This window comes from Impatiens glandulifera, chromosome 2, assembly GCF_907164915.1.
Source record: "Impatiens glandulifera chromosome 2, dImpGla2.1, whole genome shotgun sequence".
NCBI lineage: Eukaryota > Viridiplantae > Streptophyta > Magnoliopsida > Ericales > Balsaminaceae > Impatiens > Impatiens glandulifera.
Genome location: NC_061863.1, coordinates 65,118,010 through 65,133,081, shown reverse-complemented (window position 1 = coordinate 65,133,081; position 15,072 = coordinate 65,118,010). Strand labels below are relative to the sequence as shown.

At 29.7% G+C, this 15,072-nt stretch overlaps 4 protein-coding genes across 4 annotated transcripts; 1 reads left to right on the top strand and 3 right to left on the bottom strand.

Annotated features, from left to right (window-relative positions):
• Positions 1 to 147: 147 nt before the first annotated feature.
• LOC124925226 (PRA1 family protein E-like) lies at positions 148 to 854 on the bottom strand. Its single transcript, XM_047465195.1, has 2 exons — positions 839 to 854; positions 148 to 737 (listed from the first exon to the last, which is right to left on the bottom strand). Exons 1-2 carry the CDS (start codon positions 852 to 854, stop codon positions 148 to 150), a joined length of 606 nt encoding a protein of 201 aa, XP_047321151.1.
• A 2,694-nt stretch (positions 855 to 3,548) lies between these two features.
• Positions 3,549 to 4,364, top strand: LOC124925224 (NDR1/HIN1-like protein 13). Its single transcript, XM_047465194.1, has one exon. The coding sequence runs from the start codon at positions 3,549 to 3,551 to the stop codon at positions 4,362 to 4,364; it is 816 nt and encodes a 271-aa protein (XP_047321150.1).
• A 1,467-nt stretch (positions 4,365 to 5,831) lies between these two features.
• LOC124927833 (protein ROLLING AND ERECT LEAF 2) lies at positions 5,832 to 9,886 on the bottom strand. The gene is made up of 5 exons (XM_047468317.1): positions 8,694 to 9,886; positions 8,514 to 8,588; positions 8,148 to 8,359; positions 7,788 to 8,011; positions 5,832 to 6,568 (listed from the first exon to the last, which is right to left on the bottom strand). The coding sequence occupies exons 1-5, from the start codon at positions 9,568 to 9,570 to the stop codon at positions 5,944 to 5,946; spliced, it is 2,013 nt and encodes a 670-aa protein (XP_047324273.1). The 5' UTR covers positions 9,571 to 9,886; the 3' UTR covers positions 5,832 to 5,943.
• Positions 9,887 to 10,775: 889 nt separating this feature from the next.
• LOC124926363 lies at positions 10,776 to 12,902 on the bottom strand. The gene is made up of 3 exons (XM_047466572.1): positions 12,537 to 12,902; positions 11,341 to 11,671; positions 10,776 to 11,251 (listed from the first exon to the last, which is right to left on the bottom strand). The coding sequence occupies exons 1-3, from the start codon at positions 12,682 to 12,684 to the stop codon at positions 11,056 to 11,058; spliced, it is 675 nt and encodes a 224-aa protein (XP_047322528.1). The 5' UTR covers positions 12,685 to 12,902; the 3' UTR covers positions 10,776 to 11,055.
• Positions 12,903 to 15,072: the final 2,170 nt, after the last annotated feature.

The following is a 15,072-nucleotide window of genomic DNA, read 5'->3' as shown; positions in this document are numbered from 1 at the left end:
AATGATTAAAATCTTATATCAACAGACTTTCCAAAGATTACAATTAAGATCAGACTTTCAAAATATTACAATAAGATGAGAAGAAGAAGAAAAAAAGTACACAATTAAAACATTAGGCAACAAATTGTTTAACAAATAAAAGAAGATCTAAACAATACCCGACATCAATCCACCTTCAACAGCAGCAGCATCATGTTCATCCAAGAACAAATCATTAGTATTTCTAAACCCCGCATGTAACCCAATAGCAACGACAGCAATTACCAAAGAAACCAAAACATTCAAACCCACACTCGTAAGAACCAAACCGACAATTGTAACCACAATCAACCCAACAAGAACAACACGATCATCAATCGATTTATTCAACACTACTACTACATTCGACGATTCCCGCCAGAAATAGAAATATAGCCAGGCAACAAAAACGACCAAAAACACTATCATTGAAATCGGATGATAAAGGAGGCCGAGGAAAAGAATCAAAAGCATAGTCAGGGCGTAATTTACTCTGAAGTAATTGGAATTCCGCCGGATTCGAGCAAACCCGTCGGCGTAACCGTCGGGGAGAGAGAAGACGTGAAAATCGAATACCTCTCGCCATGGCCGGCAAGATGAAATTTGGGCTTTAGCCCGTGATATAAACGTCGATGATGGCGATGGCGGCGGCGGCGGCGGCGCTGGTGGAGGAGGTGGGATAAAGGGGTGGCTTTGAAATTGACATCGGATGGAGATCCCTTTAACCAGAAATCAGATTTCTTGTTGAAGATCGATCAAGTGAGTTGTTTTGCTTTGCTTTGCTTGCTGCCTTACGACTTATTTGAATTTATGAACAAACATGGCCAGCATAGCATGAGAGGATTCGTTTGGATTTAAAAACAACTTCTTGGGTGGTGGCTTGTTTGACTTTCATGTAGTTTATTTCAATAACAAATTGTTTTGGTATGTATTATTGTCAGATCATTATAATTAAATAAAAAATACATGTTATAATATAATGATCTAGAAAATATAAAAATTAAAAATATTTTCAATTATAATAGTTTTATGATTAATTATTACTGAAACAAATAACCATTTCAAATTTTAAGGTCTGGAGTCAAGTTAACCATTATCATTCAAAACATAATCGTATATTTTTTGTTCGGTTTAGTTATCAGTGTAGGACTTCTAAATATCATACTCGCACCGAATTCCAATAAACATATTTTAGGTTTTTTCTTATCTGTCCCGATCAAAAACGAGGAAAACCACACCAATCGGCTCGATTTGAATCAATTACCATGGGCAATCTCAAATTATCACCTTACTTGCTTGCATCAAGAGAACTACTGGAAACCTGAGAGAAACTACTCGTCTCTTTAGGGTCAATGGACAAATTAACCACTCGACTTTGACTTTTTTATTCTAACAAAAGGTAATGCGTTATTGTATAATAATACTGATAACATAGCAATTTCACAGATTTATCAAATTTTATTTAACATGGTTGTTAACTTAGTTAGTTAAAATAATTTATTTAAATTGTTATATTTTAAGTTCTTACCATCTTAAAAAAAAAAAAAAGTTCAATAAGTTGATTTGAGAAAACAGTCAGTATTATAATTATTAAAATATATAATTATATGATGTAATTTTAATTATTTGTAAATAAATAATAAATATAGAGACATAAAAAAATATATTTTAATAAAATATAAAAAAATTAAAGTTTATGTGTATCAATTGGTAATAAACTTGAGATGGATTCGAAAAATTAAAATTAAAATTCTTATTAATTATCTATTTTTTGTGTTTATCTTTAAATAAATAATTTTTTATAGTTAATATTTTTTATTTATATATTTTACATATTTATATAATAATAAAAAACTTTATATTTGTTTATAATTTATTCTTTCATAATATTTTTACTTTTTTTTCACACTATTTTATTTTTAATTTTTTATTAAAAAAATTATAAATTTAATTTTTACTTATTTTAAATTTCATATAAATGAAATACATTATATTATATAATTAAAATAAAAATACGATAAAAAAAATAAAATAATAAAATAATAAAACATTTATAATTTTTATTTATTTTAAAAAAGGTTCATTGAAAATGATGAATTTTAATTATATATAATTAATATGAGATAATAAATAAAACATAATTATGTAATATTAGATAATATAAAACTACAAAATTATTATACTAGTATTAAGCCTTCTCCAACTCAACTTGAAAAGGGAAACTCAGTTACTCAAATCACCTTTTCTCCAATTTGAGTCAATTCCAGCAAATTCTCTTTTTTAAGACTCAAATTTGTGCAGATACTATTCATCACACTTCAAATGTTTTTTTATTATATAAATCAATCTTATATTTAAGTTAGGTATATAAATTTGCGCAGATACTATTTATCCCACTTCAAATGTTTTTTTTATTATATAAATCAATCTTTATATTTAAGTTAGGTATATTTTATATATTAACCTTATGTATATAATTTATTATTTTAATTTATTATATTTAATTTATTTATATATTAATTTATGTTTTTATCTTATATTATATTAACATTTTATAAGTATCATAAATTTTGAAAATTTTAAAGTTAATAAGTTAATGTAAAGTTATGAAGTTTAATTTGTAATGTTAGATAAATATATAGGTATTTTAAAAAATTGATGTAAAAAGGAATATTTTAAGAATGTTTTTTTGAGTTTAAAAATGAGTTTTAGGTTGGAGATGAATTACACATTGATTGAATTTTGAGTTTAAAAATAGATTTATGGGTTTAAAATGGCCACCCACTCAAAATACCATTTTCTAAAAATTTGCACTTATATACACTACCATACATTCTATTTCAAATATACATTATTAACACTCACTTTCAATTCAAACCCTTCATTCGTCCCTCAAATTATAATACGAAATATAAACATTCAATTACCATTAGATGTGATTGTTAAATTAAATTTATACATTTACATTAGATTCGTGTGCCTACCATTACTCAGGTATGTATATATACAAATAAAAAAGAAAAAAAATATATATTAATTAATTAATTTTGTATAACTTTATCCATATATACTATTCTCACCTAGATATCTAGAAGTTAAAAAAGGAGTGGTTTGAAATATATATTGACCATACGAAAGAACCATAATTTTACATTCAAATATATGTAAATTATAAAATTAATAAATATTATTTTATTCGATTTATACATGAGAATATCCTCCATATTTTTTTTGGTTAGGCCTACTATATTTTAACATGAAATAGAATTAGTAGTCAAAATTATAATAATATTTAGAAAATATTACAAAGAAAGAAAGATATATGTATTAAAATTAAATTTATAATTATTAAAAATAAAGTATAAGGGCAAAGAGATCACCCATTTTACTAAAATGCACGCACGCGGTTTCTATGCGGTTTCTATCGGTATATATTGTCTTGTCGTTAATTCCCTGTTTCATCTCCTCCTTTCTTCTTTCTTTCTAATTCATAATTCATTGATCGAAAACCTAATATTGCATGCATTGTAATGGCCGGCGATCGGATTCAGCCAAAACACACTCCTTCTACCTCCTCCGGCCATGCATTGAGACAGCCATCAACATCATCATCATCCTCACGAGTTTCTTCCAAGTCTAAACCTCCGCCAGGGACCTACATCATTGAGCTACCAAAGGATCAGGTTTACTGGTATCCGCCGCCGGACGCTCATCTTAAGTTCCTCGAATATGTTAACAACCGGAAATCCCGTCGGAGCTCCTGCTGCTGCCGGTGCTTCTGCTGGACAATCGCCTTTTTAGCTCTCCTCCTCGTTCTCCTCGCGCTGGCCGCCGCCCTATTCTACCTCATCTTCCGCCCTGAATCACCCAAATATTCCGTCGTAAATGTAGCCATTCATGGCTTCAATCTAACTTCATCGCCGTCGTCATCTTCGTTGATCTCGCCGGCATTTGACGTCACTATTCGATCGGAAAACCCTAACGATAAGATCGGGATCTACTACGAGAAAGGAAGCGCCGTCGATTTATACTACTCCGGTATCCACCTCAGTCACGGCAAACTTCCAGCATTTTATCAACCGTCAAATAACTTCACGCTCTTCAAGACGGTGTTAAAGGGTTCCCGCGTCGTCCTCACCGGCGCCGTTAAATCGAAATTGAAGGCCGATTCGAATAAAGGATCGGTGCCGTTAAGAGTAAACGTTAGAGCGCCGGTTAAGATCAAGGCCGGCGGCATTAAGACCTGGAAGATAACCGTGAATGTGAATTGCGACGTTACCGTTAATAAGTTAACGGAGAAATCAAAAATTATTTCCAAGGACTGCAAATATGGTGTCGAACTCTAGTAGAGGAAAACATAGCAGCAGTTATTTACTATTTTGCCAATTGATACATTTTTTTTTAGCTATACAAAATAAATTATTATTTATTATTTACTAAATTATTTTTGTGACACAACTTTTTTTTTCATTTAATTTGAGAAGCTTTTGTTGCAATTACTTTTGAAACAATTTTATGAATATTATGAACAACTTGTATTTTGTCAATCAATATTCAATAGTAAGAGTTAAAATTAAATTGAAATTTTTGTTTTAACAATTATTTTATAAATTCAAATTATAGTATAATATTTGATCAGGGTTGTTCATTCAGTTTATTTTTATGAATTTAAATATCATCTTACTAAGAAAATCATATTCATGTTACATGTTATTTATTTTATAAATTATTTTTAAATTAAGAGAATTTATGAACAATTTTAAATAAAGTTACCAAAGAAAATTGATATTGATTTTTTTTACAAAATTAAAAATTCTCTAAGTCTTTATTAAATCCATAAGATTATATAGATTATATATATAAACTTTATATTTTCTTTTATTTATTCACTTTAAAAAAATATATTGAAAAAAATATATTAAATCCATAAGATTATATATATATATATAAAAAAAAATTGAAAAAATATTTTTTCTTATCCCTTTCATATATTTTTTTTAATTGAAAGAAAGGTTTCACCAAAAGTAAGGGAGAGAGTTGTATTATATTTAGTTCGATACGACATCTTATTTAGCCAGATCGATTTTTTTTATCTCAAATTGTTATGATTCAAATAATGCTCTTAATCGTCGAGAGATCGTTTGCTACTTATATACTCCGATTGTATTCGTAATTTTTCTCGAGTTTGCGTCCATCCCTTATTTAGCAGGGAAGTAGACGAAATTATCCAGGGAAGTAGACGAAATTATCAAATTTAGAATTGTTTTTCATATTTTTAATATGTGTTATTTTATTTAATTTTTAATGTAGAGATCATTTTATCTCTATCTTCTCATAATTTATATGGTTTCTTATTATTTCGGCATAATTTTTTTTTTTGCGTTCCTTACCAACCATCAACTAAAAATAATTTCAATTACCGCTCATAATATTTGATAAAAATTCGGTTTGCTCTATTATAACACTTATGGTTTAAAAACTCAAATAAATTAGTTATTTGAGAATGAAGAGACTTGTTTACTGAATAAAAAAGAATATAAGAAAAAGAGGGATAAATTTTATTAACTTTTCAGCCAACAACTAGAATTAAATTAGGTCAATATCATTGTTTTTTTTATCGCTCATTCTCTCTTCTAAATTGCCTTCAAAATTATTTTATTTGTATCACATTCTATTAAAAATTTACTTGTAAATTATTATTACAATTTAATATTGATATAATTGTCATAATAAATATAATGAGAATTAATTTCTTATATAAAAGAAAATATGAAGAATGAAATGACTTTTTCAAAAAACAAAACATTAACTACCAAAAGGAATAAGCTGTTTTTAAAGTTGTAAAAATCAAACCTTAATGTAATTACAATTTATAATCAGGTTAATTCATCAACTCCGCATATAACTTACCTGGCTTCTTCATCATCATGATATCGACATCTTTCTGTTATAGTTGTTCTTGGAATCCTGAATGTCCTTCTGGAGTTTGATTAACATGTTAGCAGATGAATCCGCAAAAACGCTCAACTGACTGAGAAAACCGATCAGGCTCTGTTGAAAACGATCAAACTCATGAACATGATCCTCTGACACTTCGTGTGTATCACTGTTATTACCATCCCGCCCCTTGTCTTGGTTCTTTTCATGATGAGGAACGAAACGATTGATTTCAGAGGCTAACACTTTTATAGAATCTTGTAAAGCCTTTTCAGGTAAGGTCCCAATTAATTCCAACCAAACTTCAACAGTGGTGTACATTGGTGGGCCAAAGTTACGGATGGGCGGGCCTTCCCTCCTTCTCCTCCTCTTTGTTGATTTCTCTTGCAGAGGTATGCATTTGAAAAGCCAATTGTTCAAAGCTTGAAGATATGTTTTCTGAGCACTTACCCATTTCGTAAAACTCCAAGATAGGGACTCGAGTTGAGCTTTGAGATGGATTGCATTCCTATGTAAATCCGAGGATTTGTGGTTGCCTTTGTTATAAGCGGTTGATATGGCGTCCAACTGAAGCTTGTGGCATTCAAACATCACTTCCCACATTCGCCTTAATCTGAACAACAGTTCAAACAATCAAAAGCATGAAATTGATCAATCTATCAATCATATAAGTTCTTGTATTTTTCTTTTAATCTGAACAACAGTTCAAACAATCAAAAACATGAAATTAATCAATCTATCAACCATATAAGTTTGTGTATTTTTCTTTTAATCTGAACAACAGTTCAAACAATCAAAAGCATGAAATTGATCAATCTATCAATCATATAAGTTCGTGTATTTTTCTTTTAATCTGAACAACAGTTCAAAGAATCAAAAACATGAAATTGATCAATCTATCAATCATATAGTTCGTGTAGTTTTCTTATAGGGAAACAAGTTCATGTATTTTTCTTATAGGGAAACAAGTTCATGTATTTTTCTAACAGGGAAACAAGTTCGCTAAAAGAAGTATGAACCTTATAAGTTGATTTGATAACACTATTATTTAAAATCACTTAGAAATTCGGTCTTAACTTGGTAATATAATAAGAGCATACACAATCCTGAATTAATCAAATTATGAACCTAGTCTTAGAATAAGAAAAACTCCAGACCTTAGTTCTACAATTTATTATATCAAAACCTCAAAAGACCAGGTGAATCGTGGTATTCGAGAAGGAAAACTTGTGACGATGAGAACTTTGATTTCGACTATTGGCTCAAGGATGAACGAGATCAGTCGTGAAGACCTAGAAGACATCTAAATCCAAGTTGGATAAGGAGATGCACAAACTCTACAGCAGCGTGAACTACGACCGACGAAAGGGAACCAAGCCCGATCATGCTCCTGAAGCATCCTCCAGGAGAGTTGAGCTTCAGGTTGAACTTAACTCCTTTAATTTAGGGCTTTTAAAGCTTTGAGTCTTATTCCCCCTTTTGAGATGTTTTATGATGGATTTTGATTGACTTATGTCACATGATATATAAAGACTTGTTTTGTAATGGTTTGGTTTTACGACAGTCTGATACGACTTTTGCGCTTACTGTGGATCTGAAAAAGAATCTAACTCATATAAAGTAATAAAAAATTTAAGATATTTCCATTTGGTTTATTTAGCATTTCTTTTTCAGAACACTTCAATAATTCTGACACCTAAAATTCATTATTCAACATTGAACACTTAATTTTTAATTTTATGCACCCTAAGGCTCAAAACCAGATGGAGTATCTAACAATCAATGGAAAATCAGTCAAATCACAGATATCATGAAATTGGAAATTGGCATACCCATCAATCAGCTCGTCCAGCTGTGGCTGTAATTCGCTGTCTCTCAATTCCTCGATTTTCTTTGATATTGTGTCGATTCTGTGAATTGCAACTCTAATTCTCGAGTGCAGATCCTTGACAACTGCTCGTACTTTATCAATCTTGGTTTTGCTTTCATCAGTTGATTCTAAACTTCTTAAGAGTTTACATTTTGCATCATACTGTCCTCTTATTATCTGGCTAGCCTGCAACCAACAAAAAATTGAGATGGCATTAAAATCTTTAGATCTCATTCTTAATAACCTCTAAATTAATAATGTCCCCATTTGGAAACACTCAATTTCTGTTTATAGATCAAAGTTTGAAATTCATTGTGAATACCTTAACTTCATCATAAAGCTTCCTCTCCCATGCAAATAGTCTGTCTAAGGTGGAGGCATGACTTCCAGAGATCATACAATTACCTAAAAGGCTGTCATTGAAGTCTTCCCTTTCATCCAGTGAGTTTGTACCATGAGTAAATCGGGATGAAGAAGAACGCGATGAAGCAGTCCGATGCCAAGTCAAGTAATTTACAGTATTTTGAACAGGCTCTGATTGGAAAGAAGAAAAAAAATCGTAAAGGGTAGTATTGTAATTACAAAATAAGGTTTTCTCGCGAAATCGCCTTCTCATATCTAATTTCTACTCTACACCTTTCTAAACCCTAGATTTATAGGCTGTTATTTAACAAACAAACAAAATTACCTTCTTGAACATGAATAGGATCATCCTTCCCACAAGAGAAACAAGCCTTGACCATCATTAATGCCATAGACCCACCTAGATTTTCATCTCAATTTATCAAACATGAATGAAAAACTATGATAATCTATAATATTAAACAGTCCAATAATCCAAATAAAAGAGAGAAAGAGAGAGATTTACTATCTTTCCCGGGAAAAATAGGGCGGAAATGAAATTTATTGGCTTCGAGCATCCTTGGGACGCCTTTACCAGAATCAGCAGCTTTGATGAATAGATACTCGATATCTTTCATGCTTGAAAATAAGTCCTTAGGAGGATGAGGAGTAGTAGTTTCTGCTGCTTTATTCTCATCATCTTTCAAATGTGCATTAGATGGTGACATATCAAGATTGTTGCTTTTTTCGCCATTATGTAAGAACTCAGTAGAAGGTTCATCAAATTCATCTTCTGGCTCATCAAATGAAGAAGAATGTTTATCTTCTTCTTCATCATTATCATCATCATCCAGATCAGGAACTCCCTCCTCTTTCCCTAGTCTTGTTGTGTCATCCAGGCCTTCATAAGAGGAAAGATGGTTGTCAATTGGATGAGAATGACCAAAATAGTCCCAAAGAGGAGTCTCCGGAGATCTCTCCGCTGTCGAATGAGGCGTGTTATTGTTCTGAAATGTGGCCGAGGATGTTACTGAAGCTAGAACAGGCATTGGAAGTACCTCTACGACCTTTTTGGAGAATGGAACCCTAGATTTCATATGGTTGGCTTGATACTGAATAGGTCCGTCGTGTGGAGAAGGAGATGGAGAGAATGAGAAGTGAGAGAGAGATGTTTCGGTTAATGGAAGTGGTTGTGGTGTGGCGGTGGTAGAAGTGAAGAGAGATGATGATCCTTCAATAAACATCCTGAGAGATGTTCCAACTTCTCTTAAGGAATCAACATATGTAATATGAGTAACAGCCAAGGAACATCTTCCATCAAGTGCTTGTTTGACAAACTTTTTCCGCTCACGACAGAGCTGTAAACCCTTGTCTTCTTCCATTTTAGACGGCGCAGCCCCCATTTGGATCGATTATATTATACGGATTGCAATTACTCAACTAAACCAGAACTGAAAATGTATATGGATGGATCTAGAAAAGAAGCGAGTTTCTGAATCTTAAGAGCAAATTTTCAGTAAATATACCTCAGTTGAAATGAATTGGAAGCGTATACATTGAGATTTCAGAATACTCCCATTCCATTCCATGCAGAGAAAGCAAGCAGAAAGAGTAGAAGCGATTGAGGATTGGTTGGGGAGCCAACTTCACCAAAAGTTCCATTAAAGCGTCACCACTAAGCAGCGTACTTCTACTAATCCTTCATTCCTTCTTCATGGCCATTTCTGCAACTATTTTTTATTTTTATCTTTTAAATATCACTATGCCCTACTTTTCAAACAGGCAAAAATAATTAGGGCTTGTTTCGGTTCTAATTCTTTTTTAAATAATTTGGGTTATTTAAAAATTAATTATTATTAATTATTTGAAAGATAATGGTATAATCATTTTAAAGTATTAATATATAATATTAAAATAAAAAATATATATATTTTAATAAAAAATTAAGTAACATAATAAATAAAAAGAAAGTTTAATTAAGTTAATTATTTAAATAATCTTAACCTAACAAGTCTTTTTATTTTTAAATCTATTTTGAATTTTACTTATTATATTTTAATCATTAAATTATTTTTTTTTATTAATTAAAATATTATTACTTTATTTTTAATAAATTTTCATTTTAAATATAAAAGATTATTTTAATAATTAAATTAATTAAAGTTTTAAATAACTTAATTTTTATATTGTTTTAGACAAAACTCAACATTAAAAGTTAATTAAAATTTCTTTACTCTTTTTTTTTATTTTTTTTTTATTTTAGATATTGGCATCTAACATTTTCTTTTGTTTTCTGATTTTTAATTTTTTCCATCCCTTCAACCCTCTTATTTGTAATGTTCAAAACGCTCAAAAGATAAAGATCACATAAGGGTAATTCTAACTCTATAACTGAAATGCCACAGGAACCTTAAACACTTAAAATTGAACATGAAAACACTTACAATTGGCCATGAATGTGTCGGTCTTCATCTGATAGTACAGAATTCATGTATATAAATGGCAGCATATGATCCAGTCCCAACCCAGTTACTTTAACTTTGTTCTTTTTATCAATATCCCCAGAAATTATCATTACATAACAACAGATATAACATAAAGAAAATTAAAAAAAAATAATTATAGTCTCCAAATAAATTTGGTGATTCAACAACTCTGGCATTCATATTTCTTCAATACAAGAAGAATATGGACAACATTACAGCCTAGCTAGCTAGATAGGCAATCATACAAAGCTCACATGATCAAGAATTAGTATGTCCATTTTTCACTCTACTTATGTAATAATAAGAAGAACACAAATATATAACAACTCATCTACTTTCATTCTCTCCTCTTCTTTTTTACTTCCAAGAAAATAACAGTTTTTGTCAAACACAACGAGGCTCTCATAGAGAAATTATTTTGCGATGCTCACTCGCATGATCGTGATGGCCGTGATCGTGAAAAAGGAGCGTCAAAATCCCAACCAAACAGAGGACAGACCCGACTAGAACCTTGTCGTATCGCTCCACCCAGTGAAACTTAAGTTGGCTCGCCCCGTAGAACGACAGAGCCACCAAACTGGTCATCACTGTTATTGTACTGCACGTCCAATAAAACACAAACACCAGACTGGTTACAAAAAATAGAGAGACAAAAAGATCAATTTGTAATGCATAAGGATGAAACACCTGAAAAGCAGTACGATAATAGCTAGCACCATCATGGAAGATGAGTTTCGGACTGCAAGAAACACGGGAAGGGTGGTGGCACAAGGAGAAAGAGCAGGAACAAGAACAAGACCCGCCACAGCCATTTTTTCCATTGGCTGGTTGTGCGAATGGCTGTGTCCTCCGCCTTTTCCAGTCAGAAATAGCGCAATGTAACCACCGCCCAGAATAACTAGCAGTAGAGAAGCAAGTTGGTGTACAGTTTCTTCGCCAGCAATTGTATTTGATATCGTGATTGCTGTTATGCCAAGGAGTGAAGTTGACAATACATGTAAAACTGCTCCAAATGCAGCTGCAGGTAAAGAACAAAATATCACTATCAGATAAATAAAATTCTGAGAAAATTAAAACAAAGGCAGTGTAGAAGTTTGTACAATCTTAGAAATTGAAACTTGTTTGGTTCTGGAGGTCACAACAGTTAAACCTTATTTCTTTCACTTTAGATATTTACTCAGATCTATTGTTAGAGGTCCTTTCTTTTTTACCCATTACTCTTTGTGTGTAACAAGTCTCTTTCAACTTTCAAGCAAAGAGTCCCATTTGAAATCATATACAACCATTGATCTCATATAGAATACCCATTTTACATAATGATAGATTATCATGATTCTGTTCTGAACAGCAATGGGAAATCTATACAGAGATCTCTACTTCTTCAACAAAACTTTGAGGTCTGAAATAAACCTACTGGAAAAGCAATGATCTACTAGTAGAAAATGGACTTAGAAAATTGATGAAAAGGCAGGTGCCACACTTTCCAGATGTCAGGAAACAAATGATAGCAGGTTGAAGATAATCTCATATAGGATCCAAATCCAACTATAAATGAGCAAGTATATATAAATCAAGTACAAAAAACAATTGAAGACTCGTAATGAAGCAGATAACAAGAGATTATGCAAACCCTAGGACAATCTCTGAACAATTGAACATTAAATTTAACATCGGAATTGAATATGTGAAACTGGAGATATTACATAACTAAGTTTCCTTTTGGTTTAGGAAGGACATAAAAGCAAGTCTAGGAAGTCTCCTTTGATATTTTATAATCCAGTAGGCAACTAAAGCATTCTAATTGATGATATATGAAACAGATCCATGTAAATAAGAACAAATGAGAAAGGGAATAGAAGAGAAGAGAATAGAAGAGAACTCACTCACTAATAGGGTTCTTGAAAGAGTCCACTTCTGAGCTCGACCTACGACGGAGAAAGGAAGCCAGTGTGTTGGGATAAAGGAATGGAGGACGGAAACAGTGGCGATTCCTCCGATTGTAGACAAATCTTCGGCAGTAAATCCATCCATTTCTAACTCAAATCTTTACTTACTTACAGAATACGATAGATAGAACAACCAATGAATATGAATGCACAATATTTTCTTGGTCGTTCAGATGATCTTTCTAGAGACCGATTTACATTTCCTGATTCATTAGAAGATCTCGCTTCATATGTAAGCCAGAGGATTCACAGACCGAGGAAGAAGAAGAAGAGATCCAAACCGAATTAGGCACAAGTGCTCAACTGCTGATGCACCTAAGCAATTTACACTTTTTTTTTTTTTTTTTTTCCGTAAAAACTATTGAAAATTTGATAGTTTACCATTACAATTACAAACAATGTAACTTATGAGTGGTTTAATTTTATATTATGAGCAAAACAATTCATCAAATTAACAAACAAAATCAATTTTATGAGTGGTTTAATTTTAAAATATATCAAATTTTGTATATCCTTCCCATTTATTTGGATATCAAATTTCTTATACATAGATTATAAAATGCTTCTCCTTACAAAGCTAGAGAGACACTTTGAAACATTATTTATTTTATTTTACTTATTTTTTTTTCTAAAAGACATTAAAAAATAAATTACTTAAAAGACAAAGAATATAAGATTTAGCTGATTAAATTATGGATTTTAAAATTGATGAGTTTGCCAATTTACATGTTTTTTAATATGTTTTTTGTGGAAGAACAAAGGAGGGGGTAAGAATACTTGGACATATTGGGGTTATAATTTTTGAAGGTTTATTTTTTATGAATAATTAATTATAGTTAAATCAAATAAAAAGAAGCACAAATCAAATATTAATTTGAAAATAATAAAAAATAATATTTACAAATTAAATTAACTAAATTTAAAATTTAGATGTTATATAATACATATTTACAAATATTAAAATTTTAATGAAAATAATCTAGTAATCACTTAAAATTTTGAAGTGGCCCCAAAGAGCGAAATCAAAGTCAAGTAAATCAACGAAGATAGAGATCAAAGTCAATCAACGAAGATAGAGATCAAAGTCAAGTCAATCAACGAAGATAGAGATCAAAGTCAAGTAAATCAACGAAGATATGTCGGAAGAATATCTACCCAAAATTCTAAACGGCTGTAAAATGTATCATTGTCAAAAAGTTGATAAATAATGCAAGAAAAAATATTTTCAAATGATAAGTAACTATCTATAAATATGATCAAAATAGAAGAAAAAAATTATTAAAAAATACATATAATGAGATTTTTAAATGAAAGATGAATTTCAAAAGCTCATTATTAAAAAATAAAAAATAATTTTAGATCTAATAACATCATCTCAGTTACTACCAATAAATAGACGGACTCCATAATCATCAAGGATTTAGAGTGATTTAGAGTATTCCTCTGATTATAAAAATTTGAAACAAATCCGATCTGACCACATGAAATGGTCGTATTGAATCCAACATAACACATATATGAATGAAAATAGAAAATAAACGTTCTCCATCTATTTAAGTCGAAGATAATATTTTTTTTCTTTTCTTTTTTAGATAAAAAGAGAAAGTTATAATAAGTATAATTTTTTTAAGATTTGATATTCATTACATTTCATTTGAAGTACTAGTTGATTATTACTTTATATATATAATTATTTTTTATATAATAAGTCATATAATTTTTAAAATTATTATATTTAAGTATTTTTTTTAATATATATGCTTTAAAATTTGTTATAATTATAAAAATTTCATATTTATATTTTATTTTTTTCCCATTCTTTTAATTGATAAGTTTACTTAATAAAATTTTTAAAAAATAGAAAAATGAAATTTTTTATATATTTTTAAAAATATATATAATTATTTTTAAAATGTAAATAATTAAAAAATTAATATTTAAAGCTAGTTAAATCATTTCAAACACAGTTAATGTTTTTTTGAAATATATATTTAAATTAATTAATTATAAAGATCTCATATTTAATATAAAATATAATTTATATATTGTGAAATATAAATATATATATATATATTAATTATATGTATAATTAAAATTACTAAAAATGACTTTGTAAGGGAATATCAAGAGAAAATATAAAAATTGATTTAGAAAGTCTGTGATAGAAGAGGAAGAGATTATATATATATTTATTGTATTAAGTTGTGAATAAATGTGAGAAATAATGTATAAATTGGTTAAAAATATATTTATTTATTTAATATATATATATATATATATTAGTAATATATAATTTAATATTATTAAAACTGACTTTTAGAATAAAAAAAATGTGAGCAATAATAATTAATAAGTAAATATAAAATGATTTAGTGGATTTATATAGAAAATAAAGAGAGTATAAATACAATATATATATTATAATGAATGATTATTCATGCAAATAATAATTATTTTAATTTTATATAAAATT